Here is a 21,385-nt window from a genome sequence, read left to right on the forward strand (position 1 = left end):
TGGGGTATAATGTAATATATATATGTATACACACACACACACACACACACACACACACACACACACACACACATATATATATATATTGAAGACCATTGCATCAAGAAAATTCCAATATCCATCATCTTGTGAACTTCCTTTTCTTTTTTGGTAGGAACAAACTTTAAATTCCTTTTGTAATTTGTGTATTTGTATATGTGCATGCAAGTGTTTGTGTATGAAGGCCATAGGTCAATCTGAGTGGTATTCCTTAGGAGACCTCCACCTAATTTTTATGACTGAGTCTCTTATTGCCACCTGGAACTTGACAACTAGGGTAGTCTTGCTGGCTCACAAGCTCCAGAGACCCTTCCTCTCTCTGTCTCCCAAGAACTGAGTTCACAACTACACACCACTCTGCCTGCCTTTTCACACAAACACTGGATACTGAAGCCTAGGTTCTCAGGTTAGAATGCCTCCACAACCATGCTCTGCTTTCAAATAACCTTGAAATAAACAAATATTATTATTATGATTGTCACGTTGTACAACGGCCCTCAAAAACATAATAATAATCCTAACAGATTCCTCCTGATTATCTCAAACTCATGAGTATTGATGGGTGTCTCCTCTCTTCATCACATCTGGCCCCGCTTCACCCTGGGGTGAGAGTTTTGTGAGTTTGACTGTTTATAGCCTTTTTGTATATGTGGATTATATACTTTTCTGAAGGAAGAGAAAAGAATCTTAACAGCACAGAATTTGGAAGACATTGTGTAAAAGGATATTATCCCAGCTCATTATCTCATGCTACTCTGTCATGGTTTCTGGTTCCATCATGCCACCCCCTCTTCTGTTGGAGTTACTCAGGAGCTCTCTGTGTCCATATCTAAGTGTCCTCTGGCCTTACCTTGCATTGCTATCAATGTTAAGTCCTCCTTCCTTCCTGAAATGTCTTCTACTGTCCAACTCCTGCTTTCCTATGACTTCACTAGGCCTTCCTTCTCAGTCTCCTGTGCCACCTCAGCCCTTGTGAGCACCTATTTGTTCCATAACACAGCCTCAATGCCTTTATCTTCTCTATCTGTGCCTGTAGATAGAGTATGACTCATTCTTGGCACATGAAACGTCACCTGTATGTTGATGATTCCCCTTAAGCTCCAGACAGATGTGCCAATGATCGCCGTGATTTCTTCAGACATCTTCAGGCAACCTACTTTCGGCACATCCTCAGTCTTCCAAATTTCTCTTCCTGCTGTGTGAACTTTCAGCTTATCTGTGGAGCTGTTCTAATCTAGAACACGAGTGTTCTTCTTGGTCCCTCTCTTTCCTTCATGCTCCTGAATACAAATCATCATGAATCTGATCATCTACCTGTACAATTCATCTTGAATTACCATCCATCATTACCATCCACCAAGATTACAGTAGCACCTACCCAAGTGATCATTTTGTTTGTTAGTCTGGGCTTTCCTGAGAAACAAGACCAATAGAATAGAGAGAGAAGAGAATGGGAGGGAGAGATCAAGAGTAAGGAGCAATAGCAAGAAAGCTGGGTGTGGATATGGAGGAGTGGGTGGAAAGGAGATTAGAGGAGAGGGAATGGAGGAAAAAAAGAGTGAAAGAGTTAGAGGAATGAAGGGAGAGTGGGGAAGTATTTGTATTGGTTCATGAGTCTTTGGAGTCTGTCTGGAAGGCTGGAGACACAGAAGAGCCATGTTTCAATTGGCCTCTGAAGGTGTCTGTCATAAATGTAGGGAGATCTGGTCTTGTAGATTCCTCTGTCACTCATGGCACTTCACACAGTGACACATATACACCCACACACCCTGCATTCAGTTGATTAGAGGAGAGTCCGTTTAATAGAGGACAATCTGTTGTAAATCCACTGATTTAAGTTTTAATCTAACAAAAAAATACCTTATTAAAAACACCCAGAAAAATGTCTGGCCAAATAGCTGGGTCATATGTGAATCTATTAAACTGACAGGTAAAATAACTGTCACATCATTTTTTAATTATTGATCTTTTCTAATCTATCCTCAACTTAGTACTCAATGGTCAAACCCCTAATAAACCCCTTTGTAGCATACCACAGCACTTTAAATAAAATTTACAGTGTTTTCCTTCCTTATGTATTTTCTGTAAGTAACAAGGAATGCATGACCCTAAGTTGAAGCCCAAAGGATTCTGCTTCGTGCAGAGATCTAACCTCCTTTCCCACTCTATTTTCTGTAGGCATTTCATTAAATTACAACCCTTCATTCTCAAAATGCATTTTTTCTCTTATTTTAAACACTGGCTACTTAGTTTAGTCTAACTAATTCTGCCGGTCCCTAATACATTCCTTTTTTAAAAAGTAATAGAAAATGTGTGCCAGTATCTCTAAACCTAAAGTTGACCCATTCACATCTATAAATATACTTTGAGCTGCACTGTTCTAAATAAAATGGCACAGAATTTTTTGCATTAAAGAGTAATCTATTCTTTTAAATTTTATTAATTTCTCCAGGTGGGGAAAAGTATGTCTGATATTAAATTCTTTACCAGGAAGTTTCAAACAGAAGACATTTGCATTGGTTTCACAGTTGTAGATTCAACTGTAATATTGCCTGTCTCCTGTGGGAAATTTGATCTCTTCTTCCTCTTTTTGTTGTCATTATCCCCATTCACCTGACACATACTTCCTATTTTCTGGGTTTCTAAAGAACTACTTCATTTTAATTTAAAAAAACTTGCATAAAATCAAATCAACCTACCCCTGGACCCAGCAATACCACTCTTGGGAATTTACCCAAGAGATGCTCTATCACATGTCAAAAGCATTTGTTCAACTATGTTCATAGCAGTATTATTTGTAATAGCCAGAACCTGGAAACAACCTAGATGCCCTTCAATGGAAGAATGGATGAAGAAAGTATGGAATATATACACACTAGAGTACTATGCTGCGGTAAAAAACAATGACTTCTCGAATTTTGCATGCAAATGGATGGAAATAGAAAACACTATCCTGAGTGAGGTATCCCAGACCCAAAAAGATGAACATGGGATGTACTCACTCATAATTGGTTTCTAGCCATAAATAGGGTTCACGGAGTCTACAATAGGAGAATCTAAAGAAGCTAAGTAAGAAGGTGAACCCAAGGAAAAACATAGTTATCCTCTTGGCTAAGGGAAGTAGACAAAATTGCCGGGGAGAAAAGTGGGATCTTGGGGGTGGGGTGGGATGGGGGTTAGGGGAGATGGGGAGAGAAAAGGTAGAAGGGAAGGAGGGGGGACTTGGGGAAACAGGAGGATCGGGATAAAGGAAGGTTGGATAGGGGAGCACGGAACCATAATTCTTAGTTAAGGGACCCACTTTAGGGTGGGCAGGAGACTTGACCCTAGAGGGGCTCCCAGGTGCCCAAGCTGAGGTCCCCAGTTAGTTCCCTGGGCAGCTGAGGATAGGGAACCTGAAATGACCCTACCCTAGAGCAATACTGACGAATATATTGCATATCATCCTAGAACTTGCATCTGGCGATGGATGGAGATAGAGACAGAGACCCACACTGGAGCACTGGACTGAGCTCCCAAGGTCCCAATGAGGAGCAGAAGGAGTGAGAACATGAGCAAAGATGTCGGGACCACGAGGAGTGCACCCACCCACTGAGACAGTGGAGATGATCTACTGGGAGCTCACCAAGGCCAGCTGGACTGTTACCAAAAAAAGCATGGGATAAAACTGGACTCTCTGAACATGGCGAACAATGAGGGCTGATGAGACGCCAAGGACAATGGCACGCGGTTTTGATCCTACGCAATGTGCTGGCTTGGTGGGAGCCTAGCCAGTCTGGATGTTCACCTTCCTAGATATAGATGGAGGGGGGAGGACCTAGGACTTACCACAGGGCAGGGAACCCTGACAGCTCTTTGGACTGGAAAGGGAGGGGGAGAGGAGTGGGGGGAAGGGGAGAGGGGTGGGAGGAGGGGGAGAAGAGTGGGAGGAGGGGGAGAAGAGTGGGAGGAGGGGGAGGGAAATGGGAGGCTGGTGGGAGGAGGTGGAAATTTGTTTCTTTTTTCTTTTCTTTATTCTCCTTTTATCAATAAAAAAATTAAAAAAAAATCAAATCAACAAAGCCAAATATGATATAAACTACTATTCATGCCCATGCATGTCCTTTGTTGAATATTATCATATTTCAGTGGTATATCAGTTGCTCAGTACATCAGAAATAATAAAAGTACTGTTTTCATATAAAATAAATACTTTAAATTATTTCAATACCTTTGGTAATTGATTATATGTTGCTTTATTCTTTTTTACATTTTTGCTGAATTTATTCACTACATCATAGTTCTTGCATGAGATACAAACAGTTTAATTATATCCTGATAACACACAAGCCCAAATCTTAGTGACAAATGGCATCCAATCATGTGTGACTTGAACAGTTTTCTCTGCCAGCTGGCTCGAGTACCTGTTACATATACCCTCCACTCTGAAATCCAGGTGGATGGTATCTTCACCATTTACAATACTGCCATATTTTAAGACAGAAGCAAAAGAAGAGAATGAGTTGCACTCTTCAATGTTCTGGCCTACTGTGATGTGTGGATGATCGCATTCTTTTTGCTAAAGCAACTAACTGTCATGTCGAAGCAGTCAAAGAAGAAGAAAAAAAAAGAAGACACATTCTGCCATTTGCAGAGAAGAGATAACAAACTCCAACTCCCCCTGGGAAAATGTCCCTTATAATTCTCACAGTTATAACATTTGAATAGGAAAGGTCTGTGTGTGATTCCATATATGGTTAGGAATCTGCTAACTCTACCTTGTTTACGTGATGTCAGGCGTAAAAGGTTCTCATACCTGCCCTCCAGGGATAGACTAGACAAAAACCATGACTCCTTGAGTTCACCTTTCCTCCTCAAACATCGCTGACCTCATAGTTTGTGATAGTTAATCTTCACTGTCAACTTGACTGAATTTAGAATTTCCGTGGAGACACAGCTCTGGGTGCGTTGATGACGCTGTTTCCAGAAAGCTTTTACTGAGGAGGGAAGCCCCACCCTGACTATGGGTAGCATGTGGGCTAGGGCCCTTGTGAAGTAGAAGGAGAAAGGCAAGCTGTACATCAGCATTCATTGTTCTTTGCTTCCTGCTGGCTGATGTAATCTAACCAACTGCCTCATATTCCTGTTGCTATGGCTTCTCTCCCATAATGTATTACGTCCCTTCTTGCATAGCATGTTAACAAACACCATCTTCCCTTATGTCAATTCTTGCCGGGTATTTGCTCGGAGTGACAGGAACACTAACAGGCATTTCCAATGGCGTCACATTATTTATTGTCCTACCTGCACTTCACAGCAGCTCTTTACCTTCTTCTTTTGCAAAGCTCTCCTCTAACAACATCTATCCTGATTAACCCCTGTAACATTCCTTGACTATGTGACTTCCTTAACTTAATAAAAGCCTAGATATAAATATCTGAACATAAATATGCCTGGTTCAGTGATTACCATAGCATTAAGGCAAACTCCTATCCTTAGCTTAAAAAACTTCCACCTTCTAATACCATCAACCTCTAAAACCCCTGACTACAGCCTGAGTATTTGCTAAGTTTCTGGGAAAATATTTTCCTAGTTTTCATTTTCTCCTCCACTGTGGCTAAAGTTGCTTTGGTGTTCCTAATTTTTACTGTGGATCTAAAAATCTCAGTTCACTATGAAAGTCCATTCTGTAAACAACCAATCAGGAACTTGACATTGATTTCAGACAAACCATCAGAATGAAATATTTGCTCAGTTAAGAGTTACCTAAACACCTATTAAGTTTAGGTAGTATGTAGTTGCATATATTAGACTGATAGAGATCCTGGACTTAATATATTTAACTTGAGCTTCTGGGTTTTCTTGCTAAATCCATTCCTCACTAAATATTCCAGATTTGCAAAGTTGCACGAATCTAAACCATGAATTGTTTCCTTTCTTTTATATTTGATATGTGATTTTGAGAAATGCCTTCAAAATACGCTGAATTAAACCACTTCCATTTCTACATCCCTGTTTAATAGCATCCATTGGTGTCTCTTACCTGGATTGCGCAATGACCAGGTAAGAAGTCTCCCTGTTCCCAATCTTTGAACTACTTTGTGTCTGTCTCTCATAAATGTAATATTGTTCTTGCCTATTCAAAGTCACGAAAAGACTTCTACAGGGGAGAAAATAAAACCTTCCATTTCCTTTATAGGTTCTGTGACTCAGTTCCCTGAATTAAACTTTAGTAATAAAGGTTAATGAAAACAACAATCTGTGCCTCGGGACTTACTTGTTCATGCAATGAGCTCATGCACAGAGGGCTACTCCAAAGCATAGAATTTGGGACTTATATACTATCTCAGAAAGGGTCATACATTTGTTCAGAGTTGAAAAGCAAAGGAAAAAATGTTTGAGTTCTTAGAGACAGTGAATTGTGGGAAGGCAAATGTCAGAAAAACTGATGGAAACACAACTATTGTGGTCAAATTTGTGCAGGTGTATATCAAGATGCTTGCTCTGTCTCCAGTGGAAAGAGCTGTTTTGCTCCTCCCGATATAAGGGAAGAAAGAAGGAAAAATGGGTGTAAAAAATTATGATCTGCCACTGGGTAAATAGATAGAGGACAAAGAATTATTTTTGTGTTTGCTGCTTCCTAATTGTGTTTGCTTCAATGTAATCTTTATGCAGGGTTGGCATTTGGGGGCAGCATATTCCCATCCTTTTTGCTAACTGCTTTTGCAATAAACCTGCTGACTGATCTATTGGGCACAAGTTTGTTCCCTGGCTCTTTCCACTCTTAAATCTCATTTGCTCTTTCCCCTCAGGCTAGTTTTCCACTTCATTCTCCCTGTTTGAAACATGATTACTCCACATAATGATGTCTCTTCCCAACTAATTCAAGTGTCATTGTTAATGACATCAACTGGAGAAATCGTTTCCCCAAACATTTCATTTCAGCTGTCATTCTTATTTTTCTCCAACCTACATTTCTCACCTAACTCTAAAGACTAGACTTGCCACATATGCTATGACAACCTTAATATAATATATAAGTTGTTCTTTTCTTTTTAATAGGAAAAAAGAATCATGGAAACAAAAACCAAAAAATAAAAAAATAAATAAAACACCATGCTGTTTTGGGAATATTTGAAGATTGAGAAATGAACGAGAATTATCAGGTATGCACAAAGAACAAGGGACACCTCCTGATCCCAAGCTCATGTTCTGGCTGGATAAATAAAGGTTTACATAATAGATCTAAAGGATATAAAATAGAACTCTTTGGTTTATGTAATTGCCTGTGATAATTTGGGGATTCATTTGTGAAGATGTAGGACAAGATAGATTAACAAGGGACTGAAGATGTGTGGCCTCCAACATTGATTAACTACAGCTAATTAGTGATCAGCATCACCTAGACGGCAGCTTCTCTTGGTACCTCAATGGGCCAACACTGTTATTTGACCTAAATTAAAAAAAAAAAGCACTACTAAATTTTTATGTAACAAAGTAACTGCAAAATGCTGCTAGAGTTGATGGAAGAATCAATTTTCATACTGATTGCTCCAAACTGATATGTTAGGTCAAATAAAGCAAAACAAAACAGGTTAGGCTCCTTGTATAGGGATTCAGATAATTTACACAATTCCCTGAGATTTCTGACAGTTACATCAAAACACTTGGAGCTATAGTGATGAACGGACACAAAGTTAGAGTGTTATTAAAGACATTCAGCACATAGCCTACTCTTCCTTCTGTGCCTCTACTAATTAGTTTTAAATGCAGACCTATTACTACTTAGAATCACCTAAGAGCCTGGTTTGAGGAATTACATGTATCAGGTTAATCTATGAAAATTGATTATTAATTGAAATGAGAAGGCCCAGCCCATTGTGGGCAGCACCATTCCTTATATAGGTGATCCTGAACCATATAAAAAAGCCAAAGGAGAATAAATCTCATGGCCATGCATAAAGCAGAATCTTCCACAGAACTTCACTCATCCTTCATTCTGTACTTCTTTGGCTGTGAAGTAAGTTCCTCATTCAGGGATAATGCAGTTTGTAATAGTAAGCTGTCTACAAGGTCCTGCCTTGAGTTCCTTCACTGATGGACTATGTCCTGGAAATGTAAGGCATTGTCTCTCCTAAGCTACTCTTGCCTAGAGTGTTTTACAACAATAGAAAAAAAGGTGCAACAGGTATATTGACTCATTTTTAACTTTAATTTTCTATTTTCAAATTGGGAGTACTAAATTGTTTACAGAAAATTTGATTTTGTGAATTTACAAATTTTCTGAGAGATTAACTCCCCTCACACACGTATTTTCCCTTTTTCTTTTTCATCAGTCAGTATTATAGCTGGTGCATACAAAAAGGAGAGAGGAAAGAAGGAAAGAGGAAAGAAGGAAGGAAGAAGAAAGAAGGAGTGACTGGAAAGACAATTTGTAAGATTTGAGATCTGAGTGGCTCCCAAGAGTCTTGAAACTGACTTCCTGCCTCAAAGAGAGACTTCACTGATGAGTGAAGATTTTTGAGGTGCCAGGCTGATGAAGACAGCGGTTGGCCATCAGGGAATTAAGAAAAAACTTGAATTGCCTCACTGGACCAATTACTAGGGACTGGTCAGGTTGATATCTGTTGTTGTAAGATATTAAGATGTGTTACATTTATTTATGCTGTGGAATATTTGTTTAATGATGCAAGGATGTGTTGCATTCTTTTATGTTGCATTCACTTACTTAACTCTGTGAAGCTGTGTTATTTTGCCTGTCTAAAACACCTGATATGGTCTAAAAACGAGCTGAATAGCAAGGCAGGAAAGGAGATAGGTGGAGCTGGCAAGCAGAAAGAATAAATAGGAGGAGAAATATGGGAGGAGAAGATCTAGGAACAATAGAAAGAGGAAGATTCCAGGGGCCAGCCACTCAGCTACACAACAAGCCATGAAGTAAGATGTAATATATGATATATGATAAAGATAAAAGCTCAGACACAAAAAGAAGATGATCTAATTTAAGTTAAGAAAAGCTAGCTAGAAACAAGTCTGGGCATTCATAAAAAGAAAAAAAATCCATGTATGTGATCTATTTGACAGATGGGTAGCAGGTCTGTGATGGCCAAAAGAGAAAGAGCCATAAACGTGAAACAGAAAAAGAAAACAACAAACAACAATCCACGGACAGGCGAGTTAATTATTAGCTTTTTTTCTTTCTTCCTTACTGAAGAAAGAAATAAATTTGGTGAGAAGGGATGAGATAATTATTATAGAAGAATAGGAGATCCAGGAATTTCCAGTTGTGTTTTAATATTTGCAAGTTATGATACATCTTTTGAAAATTTTAACTTAAAAATTCTTTATAGATATAATGACTATTTCTGCTACATTTTTCCATCTGTTCTCAAAAAGTCGACTGGATCTGAGATTTATATATAAGAGTTGTACCCAGTACAGGGGATAAAAGGATCCTATAGTTATGGTGACTAAACCACTTTGAATATGTAGTGCTGATGTCAGTTTACTTGGAGACAGGGAAGAGAAAATCAGACATGTAGTGAAAAGCCAGGCATTAAATAGTTAAAATAAAATCCAGTGCTATGAACACTAAGTCTAGAAAGGCTGAACATGGAAATGATCACTGCCCTCCGATATCTGAAAGACTCATTGTGAAAGGCAAGGCAGAATGTCCTGGCTGTGAATGGATGTTCAAGGCAGGAATGTTTAAGTCCATCAATAGAAGAAGGAAGTTTCGCACAGCCAAGTGTTCATCGGCATGAAGGCTTTGCACAGATGTCCAAAATTCCTTTTGTCTGGAATGCCATCAGAAGATTCCTGAAGGCAGAGGAGTGTGCTCCTGGCACTTTCCACTTGAGGATGATATGATATGTGGAGCAGGCAGCGCAAGTGATATCACCAAATTCCGGGAAATCCCTGAGTGTTCTGTGTCCTTAGCTTATTGAATCTGACTGAAGCATGCTCACTAGTTGCCCGTATTTTCTAAATCAGGATAAACCGCAGACTTCACAGTGATGGTAAACTGTCCGGTCGACGTTTAACTCAGGCCTACTGCTTTAAGATTGTACTTTGCACCACACACTGTTTCCCTCACAGACTCTTCTAACAATAAAGAACAAACCCTTTTTGTGAGAAAGGATTTCAAAACATACAGATAATCCTAACGTACTGGCCAATGGCCAGGAAAGGCACACTGGAATATTTTACCCGTGACTCACATTTTTGTTTTCTGTAGAAACTTAAGACATGAATCATGTAGCTCACACAATAGCCACTTATCTATTTCCTCGAATCATTTCACCTGGTTTTGTTTAATGTGGCGATTAATTTTATCTGTTAGCTTGATTTGGTCAGGTGCTTAGATATTTGGTCAGATATTATTTTGGGTGTGCCTTGAGGATGAAATTAACATTTAAATCAGTTTTCTTTGCATGGCATCATCTAGATTCATCTGTTTTCCAAACGGAAGATTTTCCTTATTTTACCTATTGTGGTATGTGTGTGTATATGTGAACGTATGTGTGCATATGAGTGTGTGTTACATTTTCCTTATTGTTGTGGTGTGAATGGAAATGGCCCCCATATGTCACATGGGGAGAGTTGCTATTGAGAGGCGTGGCTTCGTCGGGAGTAGGGGTAGTCTTGTTGGGGAAAGTGTGTCACAGGGGTGACCTTTAAATTTCCAGAGCATCAAGCCAGGGCCAGTGTCTTTTTCTCTCTTCCTGCTGCCTGTGGATCAGGATACAGAACTCTTAGCTCATTCTCCAGCACCATGTTTGCCTGCAAGCTACCATGTTTCCTGCCCTAATGACGATGGACTAAACTTCTGAATGTGTAAATAAGCCCCAATGAAATGATTTCTTTTATGAGTTTCCATGGTCATGGTGTCTCTTTATAGCAATAGAAAACCCTAATTAAGCCAATAATCCATTTATCTTTTGAAGGACAAAGGCGAATGGCATGCGGTTTAATTACACGGAGAACATAACGTAGTAGACACTCAAAGAAATAGAGTAGGAAGATGGTTGTCAAAGGTTAGGGATCAGTGAATGGGGAGCTGTCAATCAAAGGGAACAACATTTCAGTCAGTAGGAATTCCTTCTACCCACACGGAGGATCTGAGGCTGGCCTCCAACTCCTTCCATCCTCTTGTCTCAACCTCACAAGTGCCACAACTCCCAGCAGAGTGTTGCTGCCTCCACAGCAATAACGACACTATTCCATAAGTCCGCATATCCTGTCTGGAAGGTTGGGCACCCATCAACAGACATACATGGTTGGAGGAGGAATCAGGCAGGATGCTCTACCACTAACTCCAGAAACACTGCCTCTGGTCAGTTAAAGGAGTAGGGAGGCAAAGCTTTTAGTGGTGACTCTCTGAGGCTAAACTAAAGGGGTCACAGAACCAAACAAAAAAAGCCTCGAATCTGGCAATGGAAAAAGGACTAGGGTCAATAGGAACGAGAAGGAGAAAAAAGAAGGGAAGAGAATAAGCACTGTCAAAGAGTAAGCAAAATGGAATTCTACGATGGAACACCTCCATGGAAGCGCTTCTCCGTGGCCCCTTTCTTTCCCTGTGAAGCTTTCAGACGATAATGCAGCTTTAATTCCTCTTTTGATTACAATCTGTGGTAGACACGGAGCTAAGCTGCACCCAGATTCTAGACCCACAAAACTGCGAAATTAAGCTGTTTTGAAAAGTTCTGCGTGGAACATTAAATATATCCTTCGGACAGATCTGGTGACACAGAAGCAGATTTGAACTGAGAGTCTGTGCGCCTGACTCTCAAAGTCTGGGTCTTTTCTAAACAGTTTGTGCCGACTTTGCCTCCCTGGGTCTCATTGCCCCGCCTGTCTTTCCCAAAGGGTCTCTGATTTTCTTAAACGGAGCAGTTCAAGTCTCTATTAATTCTACCGCCTTTTTTTTTTCATTAAAATAAATACTGATAAAAATCACAAGAACACACACTGGCCCAGAAGTAGTCTGGCTTGCTGGCGGCCTTCCAGCTTCCTCTTTCTTTGCCTGTAACTGTCTGTCCTCAAATCCTGTTTTACCTCTTTTTCCCCTACCTACCCTTCTCTACCGCTAACCAATGAACGTTACTCTGCTTTTATGACATTTGTATGTGTTCCCACACAATGCAAGCAGGACTATTCGCCTCTGAATGTGTATCCAAGTCTGGAAAGGCCATCTCTGACATTCAGTGAATTTACTCTGGCAATGCAGTGTGAAGGGATTCTCTGGTCTTCTGACTTGACATTACCTAGTGAGTAGCAGGATTTGCATTGGTAAATTAATCCTGCTCAAAAAGAAAAGTTAAAAAAAAAAAAGCAAGCAAATCGCCCCAAGCATACCAAACCCTCCTCTGCTCCCATCCCCCTTCTTTACTTTTCTTCCCCCCCCCCCCCTTTTTTTCCTTTTTCTTTCTTTTAAGGTCAGGGGACACGGAAGGGGGAAGGGGAGAGCTAAGAAGAGAAAAGTAAGGGGAGGCCAGGGGTGCTTGGCTGCAAGCAGAGCAGAAGCCCGCTTGTGCTCCTGTAATCCGAGCTCCTCTTCTTCACCCAGGCTCTGAGGGGTTCGGCGCTCTCAGCAGGCTGGTGACCTCGGGGTCATCTGGGTCCCCTCCACGGAGCTGAGGTTGGCCTTGTGCCAGTCTCCCAACTCCACCGCCCGTGCCGGTCCCGCCCCGCGTGGCGACTTCTCCCTTTCCCTCTGCCCTCGGGTGGCCGGCCCAGGGTGGGGCAAGTGAGCTTTCAGGACTGTCTTCTGCCTTCGGATCGCCTAGAGCCAGGGCCACCGCGGAGAGGTAGCGCGGAGCCGCACCTGAGCCCCGGGGTAAACGGAGGCTGACCAGAGCCTCGCCACAGGCTCTGGACTCCGCGGGTCGCACCGTTCCAGCCCGGCAGGCTTGAATCGCCGTCCACCCGGCTCGACTCCCCGGAGCCCTCGGCCCCAAGTATTGGGAAAGTTCTGCGCCGGGCGGAACCTGCCGCCGTCGGCCGCGCCCCTACGCGCGGAACCCGCGCTCTTGAACTCCGCCGCGCGCGCCCGGGGTCCACCTTGCGCCGCCCCGCGCGCAGGCGAGGAGCAGCTGCGGGGAAACCCTATGAACTCTCCAGAAAGGGCGTGACGAAGGGTCCTGCGGGGCGCGGTCCCGGCCGTCCCGATCCCCACTTCGGTGGAGCTCGCAGACAGTAGAGAGCAGAGAGGTGAAGGAGAAGGATGAGCGTGTAGCCTCTGGGGACCTCTGCGCAGTAATGCCAGCATGTAAGTCGCCTCCCAGCTCGGACCCCTTCGCACCTCCGTCTATGTCCGCCTTCTCCCCCTCAGCTCAGCGGTTCCTTGAAAGGTACCAACTGCGGGAACTGAAGCTTCAGGGTGCTTCTCCAGGCACCAGGGACTGGATATTAGCAAATGCGGCTGGTGTGTGTGTGTGTGTGGCTTGCTTGGTTTCTCCCTTTCTCCCCTAAAGAGAGGTAAACTTCACTCTTCACTTGGAGGCCTTGTAAAGCAGCAGCAGAAGGGCAGGGCTTCAAGTATGGGGAGAACGTGGTTTTTGGTTCAAATTAAACAAGAACTAACCGACGGTGCAGCTGCTTGCACAGCCCTGGCTCTACGGAGCCAGCGCTCCCTGGATCAACACCTGGGGCCTGGGAAGGTACTGCTGAGCGGGGCAGATGTTGGCTTTGCGCTGTCACCTTTGCTTGTAGAAGTCCTTCTGAGATCTCTAAGATATTTAAATGACTTTTTCCTCATTGCGACCTCTCCAGCCCTGGATCTTTTTCTTTGGAAATCTCAGAAAAGTTGTCTCAATGTACTACGTAGATAAAAAAAAAGTAATTAAGGGACGTGATAGGGGCTTCCTGTAAAATTACAAGTAGGAGGCATGGGGGAGAGGGTGAGATAGTCTGGAAAAGCTACCCCAGGTTTTGCTTGGATGGAATTGCCACCCAAGCTGTGAAGTGCTCCGAGGCACCCTAGGAAAGAGCGGCCATGCGCACTGCCTGGCCTTCCAAACTGGACAATGGTTCTCACAAGGGCCACACTTATCTTTGCGGCCAACTTAGCGGTTATTTTGTTTTTTCTCATGGTGTGTAATTTTACCCTCTGCCGTTTTATTTATTTTTGGGCAGACACCTGACAGACTTTTTACCCACTTCCACTAACTTGTTCAGGAGTTACAGAAATTGATACTTCCCTCGTTCCACTACTCCGTCCTTACTTATTTCCACCTCTATTTCCTTTTCCAAGTTAGCACTCAGCCAGGGTCTTGGGTCGTTTTGCCCTCTTCGTTGCTCTGTCTCTCTCGGCAACCCCAAACACATTAGAAGGTGGGCGATGCAACAGAGCACGCCGGCTTCACCCTCCACGCTGCAGCTCTGATCTTGGCACTGTGCCCAGTAATAAATATCACTTATTTTTGCTAAAACTCCATGTGAAGAAATGCCACACCTGTGAGTTTTACAGAGTTGCTTATGGCAGTGGAATAGGCAAATGGATACTTTGTAAGCATTTCTTTTGGGATACAGCCAGCTATCTACCATAAGACTCGTTCCCCTATGCAGGCAACAGGTTTGAAGGACTGTTAAGTTCGTTTCCAACTTCAGTTTTCCTGAAAACATACCCCCACTTCTTCACAGGAGATATTTAGGCAGTTTTCTTTCAGCCTCCCTGGATATTAACTGCCTCCCTGGACATCTAGAGTTCATGGAATTAAAAGCAATACACACACACACACACACACACACACACACACACGGCCACGTAAGGCATGCACGCGCATGCGTGTGCGTGCACACACGTTCTCTCACTTTCTCTCTCTCTCTCTCTTTCTCTCTCTCTCTCTCTCTCTCTCTCTCTCTCTCTTTCACACATACACACACACACACACACACAAACGTGCGCGACTGCACGCGAATACGATTACCTAAAAGTTGTGAAACTCATCAACAGGTAATGTAAATTTTTCTTGATAATGCAATTAAATTAGTTAATCCATTTGAATTCGGTGTGAGTAAATTTATGACTTCTCAGGGTAGAATCATGAATAAGCAGTCATCAAAGGCTTTTAAGATTGATTTAAATTTCTTTACCAAATTCTTTTGATGGATTTTTTTTCTGTGTCTTTCAAGAGCATTATGCATATTTTCTGGGCAATGGTTTGAGATGTTTTAACCCATTTTGGCTGATGGACAAGTTAGAAAACATGGAGATAGGGCCAATCTACCCAAGGTAAATATTCCTATTATTTTATTGAAAATATTGAAATGGTAAATTAAACTATATTTTCAAATTTTAATTGCAGTAAGTAAAAATACTCAGGCTTCTTGAATGTCTTGGTCACATCTTCCTTGTGGAGAACAACTTTATATATTGCTACACTCAGATTTTGGAATTATAGACTTTATGAATATATTTTGGAGTTGCAACAACTGCATGTTTTGCATGCTCCAAAAAATTAAGTAGATTTTGCAAGGCTGGCTTTTATTGGTCTCACAGTGCATGAAACTGCTGTTCCATTTATGGCTTATATAAGTTACATGTCATTGTGCCTGTCCAATGTGAATGGTGAATGAGGCTATTGTCTGTTTGCTTATGGGAAATATTGGAAGTTCAGGGTTGTTACTGTCTGACTGAAGTGTCACTCGGATTTCTGGAAATAATGATTTGAGAGAAATCTCATTTATATATTAGAAAATAAACTGATGATAATGTCTTCAGACACAGTCATGCTTCTAACTGTCCACATGTCATATAGAATTTACATTTCTGATGAAAGGAGTAGAAGTTTCTAGAGACTAGTACTTAGACTAAATAAAAAGTGTGTGTGGTGTTTGTGACCAGACGTATATTTCCATGTTTATTCCTAGTTGAATGACATCATTACCTCATCCATGCTAGTTGACATCAAGAGGCATACTGCTTGGTGGAAATGATAATGTTTAAAGGATGCATGAACTCAAACTAAGAATTCCAATTTAATGAGTAGGGCTACCTGGAATCATCTTACCTCCCTTTTACTCAGAGGGCAATTCTTAGGAATGTCTTTCTTGATTATTTAAAAGATGGCAGACATAATGAAAGCTTACATGTTTGTGATAAAATTGGTTAAAAAACACAATCAGAAAGAAAAATATTTATACTGTAATTGAGAAGTATGTATATGACTTAGTCCTGCCAATCCAAATAAAGGAAATCCAAAAGAGACACTTCTGTCAACTGACAGAGATCAAAGCAATGGCACTCACCAGCAGGGGTCACGGCGCGGACTTGCCCCAGTGGATAATGGGAGTAATTTAATTTTTAAAAAATAATTGTAAGCTTATAAGAAGTTTCAAACAGAAAATACAAAATAGGCTGGAGAGATGGCCCAGCCCTGAGGGACCTTAATGCTCTTGAGAGGTCAGGAGTTCAGTTCCTAGTCCTCAGTTAGATGGGCAACTCATAATCACCTATAATTGCAGCTCTAGGGATCCAGCACCCTCTTCTGGCCTCCAAAGGCATCTACACACAGGTGCTTACACACATAAACACATACATACACACATATAAAATATAAAGCAAATCTCTAAAAATGCAAAGAACAACTGAATATCCTTTCCCAATATTCATATATTCTAAATGCTAGCCTTATTTGTTTGATCCTTCCATTTGGACCCCTCCCCCACAAGTCTGTCTTTCTAGAATCTTCTGAAACTTAGCCTGTGTCAAGGCTTAGAGGTTTACTTTTTATGAAAAGTTTTAAGATAAATGCAGATACTGCTACAGTTGTAAACAATTTAATACAACAACATCACATATATCCTTTGGCTAAGTTTTCATTAAGAACATTTTACACAACTATAGAGCAGAATAAAAATAGGATGTTGATAAATTACAGCTCTCCCTCACTCTCTCTCTCTTTGCCCCAGTTTATCTAGTGCCTATTTATGCATGCACTCATGTGTTTGCACCTCAGTGTACCTCTGTGTGTGTGTGTGTGTGTGTAGGATACATTTGTCTAAGTTCTCACGTTGGCTTTATGCTATGAATCAGTCATGCATATCCTTGTTCAAATGAGACAAGCTTTGTGAAGACCTGAAGAGTAAGTGAGATTTTTGTAGAGGGGGAAGCCAACCTAATGAAAGGGTCTTAGTTCAGTAATAGAATAGCACACTCTTTTTTTTTTTCTTAGTCTCAGGAATATGACCTTTCACTGAAAGAAGAAACGCTGTTATGAGCAGGCTCAAATATGCTAAATAACTGTTCATTTTATCCTGCTAGATCTCAAGGTGTTCTCTGCCACTTCCAAACCTTTTTATGAAAAGATTTGTCATAGACACATAGAAGAAATATGGCCAAGGAATTTAATTCTGACTATTGATATTAGTAGAACTAATATCCTGACAATTTCTCTATCAATTTCAAAATGTCTTCACTAGCTTCACTTAAAATTGTGTCTTTGAGTGAAACACTGAAAGTAGCAGTAAATGGTAGATTTTGAGAATCTTTTGCTCAGTTTAAAGTCATGCCTGCTAGTGCTTATGCATCTAGCTGAAATTATTCCTGTGAAATGTTTTTGTTCTCCAAAACTTTTGGAAATGGGGCTCAAGTGTGTTGTATTTTGTAGCCTATTGTTTTGGTGTAGGATTGCAGCAAAGGTAAACTGGTCCTCATCAGAAATGGAAGCCAGAGGACACAAAGGGTTTGGATCTTACTACTGATTCTGAAAGCTGGGCAAATAGTTTAATCTCTAATTTTCTTACTTGAGGGATAATAAGTTTAATTTGCAGAATGAGAAGGATTCTCTTCAAATTATACAAGGCTATGACTCTATGTTCCTTTAACACACGTTTCTTGGGGCCTAGAGAGATGACTCCATGGTTAACAGCACTTGCTGCTCTTCCAGAGAACCAGAGTCCAATCCCATCATCCACATCACATGGCTCACAACCACCTATAACCCCAGTTCCAGGGCATTCAACACACACCCTCTTCTGACCTCCATGGGTGCCCATATGGACCTGGCATATACACACAAAGACAGAAGCACATAAAAATAAAAGTAAATCTTGAAAAAAAAAGTTTCTGTTCTTGGTCAAATTCTTAGACCGCAGTGAAGCCTGTACCAAGTTGAAGTTCCTGTTTAGAACCTTAGTAACCCTGCTTGGGATTTTCCATTCTTTTGAGAAAGTTGTTTAAATTTCAGGGATGTATCTTTGCTAAGTGATCCCCTGAGAAGAACCATAGTGCTTTCCTTCCCCTGTTCTAAATTTATTTGTTTCTGTTCTTCAGTAAACAGTAAAGTAGATGAAAGTTGGCTTGTCACATGGTTTATGTTATGTTACAAGTGTTTTCTCTGTCCTGGCTCCTTTTGTGTCTAAAGTGAGGGAGTCCTGGAATGTGTCAAGCCCTGGTCTTCATTTGCAGCTATTGCTTGATAGGATTGCAGGCAGCTTTGGTAAAAACAGTTCAAGGATCAGAGTCCTTTATGAATTTCACAGAAGAAACTGAGGTTCAACAAAATGAAAAAGAACAGACAGAGCTGACTACCACCAGCCTTTCTAAGAGTTATGTCACCCTTTTAGCTTCTTACTCTATGTGTCATAGAGAGATTCTCCTCCATCAATATATGAGCAATGTTCCCTCTCTTAAATTCATATATTCTCTCAAACAGAAGCACATTCCTTAGCCTAGATACCAAGCACTTAGAAAGGCTGGTGGTAGTCAGCTTTGTTTGTTCTTTTTTATATTGTTGAACCTCAGTTTTTTCTGTGAAATTCATAAGCTGAACATCATCTTTTGGACTTCTGGTTCTCTAAACATCTTTGAATTTGTAATTGTTCTTTTGTTTTAGAAGCACAGCCGATTCATCCCCAGAATGAATGAGAAACACCTCATTCTTGCAACATCAATAGGAAACAGGCCCGTTCTTCCAAATAAGTGCCCTTTCTCTGTGACAGACTACATAGTTTGTGGAATCCCCTGCTGACTGAGCTAGAGGTAACAGTTCTTTCTAGGCTGTAGTAGCTCACTTACAGAAGAGTGACAAAGCTCATCGTTTTAAGTATCCCCTCTCAAAGTGATCATCCCCCAAATCAGTCAACAGAGGAACCTTAATAAGCCCTTGCCAATCCAGAGTCCATAGCAATTATTATTAGTGTTTTTACTGACTCAAACCTGTTCCTCTTTATCGGTAACAACTTTTACCTTCAAATATATTGGATGACAATATCTGAAAACATGTTTTGCCTACAAAAAAAATTCCTCTTCAGGTCTTACTCTTGTCTTAGTTTAGAAATTCCAAATGTACAGCTAGCTACCTGTAGCTGGAATTGTAGAATGTGGAGTAAGTACAAGATTGTGATATGAACTTCAGGCACTACGTAAAATGTATTCTTTCATAGCCAGAATGAATAAGTATACTCAGGTGATGCTTTAGGTGGCTCTAGGGTCTCTTGATGGATGTTGGCATAGAAAAATGGGGCCTATCATTTGCTATTGTTTAAGTGTCTTCCTTTTCTTATCCACTGGGTAGAACAAACACTTCCATTAGCATGCCTGGCTCGACAGTAATTATAATAACAGCTGTTATTTACGGAATGCTTGGGAGATATCAGGTACTGACTTTTGAAGACATCATCTTATTTTGAAGGTATTCATCAGTGGGTCTGTGGTCTAGGTGCCCTGCTGTTCTTTACAAGTGACACACAGATATAAGAGGTCACATAAAATTTGGGATTGCACAGGTCTTAGATAGCAAACCCAGACCTCTTTTACTGTAACCCATGTTTCCTTTCATACAATTTACAAAAAAAAAAAATGATTCTAAATGTATTCTTAAGGCAAGTATGGGAATCCTTTCATGCAGGTTCTCTCACCTGAGTGTTTCCTTGACTTCTCATTCAGTGTTACACACTTGACCCACAAAAGCAAATTTTAGGGATTTAAAAAGTATCTTTTCCTTCTAGAAGTAAAATTACTCTCTGGTAGTAATTGCAACTTTGGTGTCTCTTTGGGTATTTGAAGCCCTGGTGATTTATTCCCGTTGCTTCCATGCTTGCCTGCCTGCCTGCCTGCCTGCCGTTGCCTCTCTCAGTATCAGTTCTTCTATGGACCCTTGAACAAACAGCTTTTATTCTTACTGCAGCCTCCACAGCTTTCGTCTTTTAATGATGCTGACTCAGTGGAATCTGTTGTGAGCTGTGATAGCATGGAACCTTTCTTTAGTAAATACATCTTTCAATTTAGATATGCCTCACCTTGTGATCTATCAAGATGGGCTGCCAACCAGGTAAAGGCCTTTGATTCTAAGTCTCATGACCCAAGTGTTTGACCCCTGGAACCCACATGATGGAAGGTAAAACTAGCTCCCAGAAGTTGCCCTCTGATGTCTACTTGCACATGTGTACAGGTATACACAAACACACAATCAATCAGTGTCATTTAAAATAGAGAATGAAAACATTGATACACAAAGATGGAATGTTTTCACCTGCATCTAACATTACTTAGTAGTTTCTGAAATACTTGATGATTACTGACCATTTGAAAACACTGAGAGATATTGTTACATATAATGGGTTAATTTTTTTCCTAGAAAGTTAATACTTCAGTGTTTCATTTTAGGGAAAGAAGAGAAATTTAATTTTATTTTTAATATTACCCTTTGACAAGAGAAGTTCTCATAGGAAAACATATTCTTAAGATCTAAAATAACACCCACCCCACAAAAGATCTAAAACAATACAGAGAAGAATAATATAATTATCTATAAGATGTACATACATATCTGCTGCTGTTGCAGAGGTCAAAGCTGAAATAGTTTTATTTTCTTAAAGAATTCTGCCTTATTTTTAGAATAATTTGAATATTTGCACATCTTCATTAAATTGCCTTCCGTATATATTCTTGTAAGGAGTGTGTGGTGACACTCTTTTCTGAAAATATCCCTTACATTCTAAGAAACAGGAACTTATGCTGGACCAGAGTTAATTATATACCTTGAGGTCACTCAAGACATAGGACTGCTATCCTACTGTATACTTGCCCTGTTTATTTAACCTGCCTTTAAGAGAACAATGTAAAACTAACCTTACTTGTCTTGGATTTCCCTTGTAATTAGCTTTCACAACCTAAGCCAATGCATAGCTAAAATCTTAAATTATGTTCCTCCAGGCCCAAGCCCAGAACAATGTATGTACATCATTTGCTGAAATCCACAAATTCCAGAACTTGAAAGCAGCATCCGAAATCTAGCATAAAATTTAAAAGCCACTATGCATGGATATTGGTTGATAATGGTTTTTGTTGTCTTGGTCAGTTGGAGCCTATGACTTAATTTATTTTAAAACTCTGTTTAAGATTTATGTAAAGTATCCCATT

General features: G+C 40.7%; 1 protein-coding gene across 3 annotated transcripts in view; it reads left to right on the top strand.

Annotated features, from left to right (window-relative positions):
* Positions 1-12,704: 12,704 nt before the first annotated feature.
* Positions 12,705-21,385, top strand: part of Adgrg6 (adhesion G protein-coupled receptor G6) — a 132,310-nt gene continuing 123,629 nt past the window's right edge. For 2 of the 3 annotated variants that reach the window (XM_075948550.1, XM_075948561.1), the window contains exon 1: positions 12,713-13,288. In XM_075948550.1, the coding sequence (XP_075804665.1) occupies positions 13,287-13,288 (2 nt within the window). In that variant the 5' untranslated portion in view covers positions 12,713-13,286. Of the gene's footprint in view, positions 13,289-21,385 lie in introns of all 3 variants that reach the window. The other variant, XM_075948572.1, reaches the window with a different exon arrangement.

Source organism: Microtus pennsylvanicus, chromosome 1, assembly GCF_037038515.1.
Source record: "Microtus pennsylvanicus isolate mMicPen1 chromosome 1, mMicPen1.hap1, whole genome shotgun sequence".
NCBI classification, from domain to species: Eukaryota; Metazoa; Chordata; class Mammalia; order Rodentia; family Cricetidae; genus Microtus; species Microtus pennsylvanicus.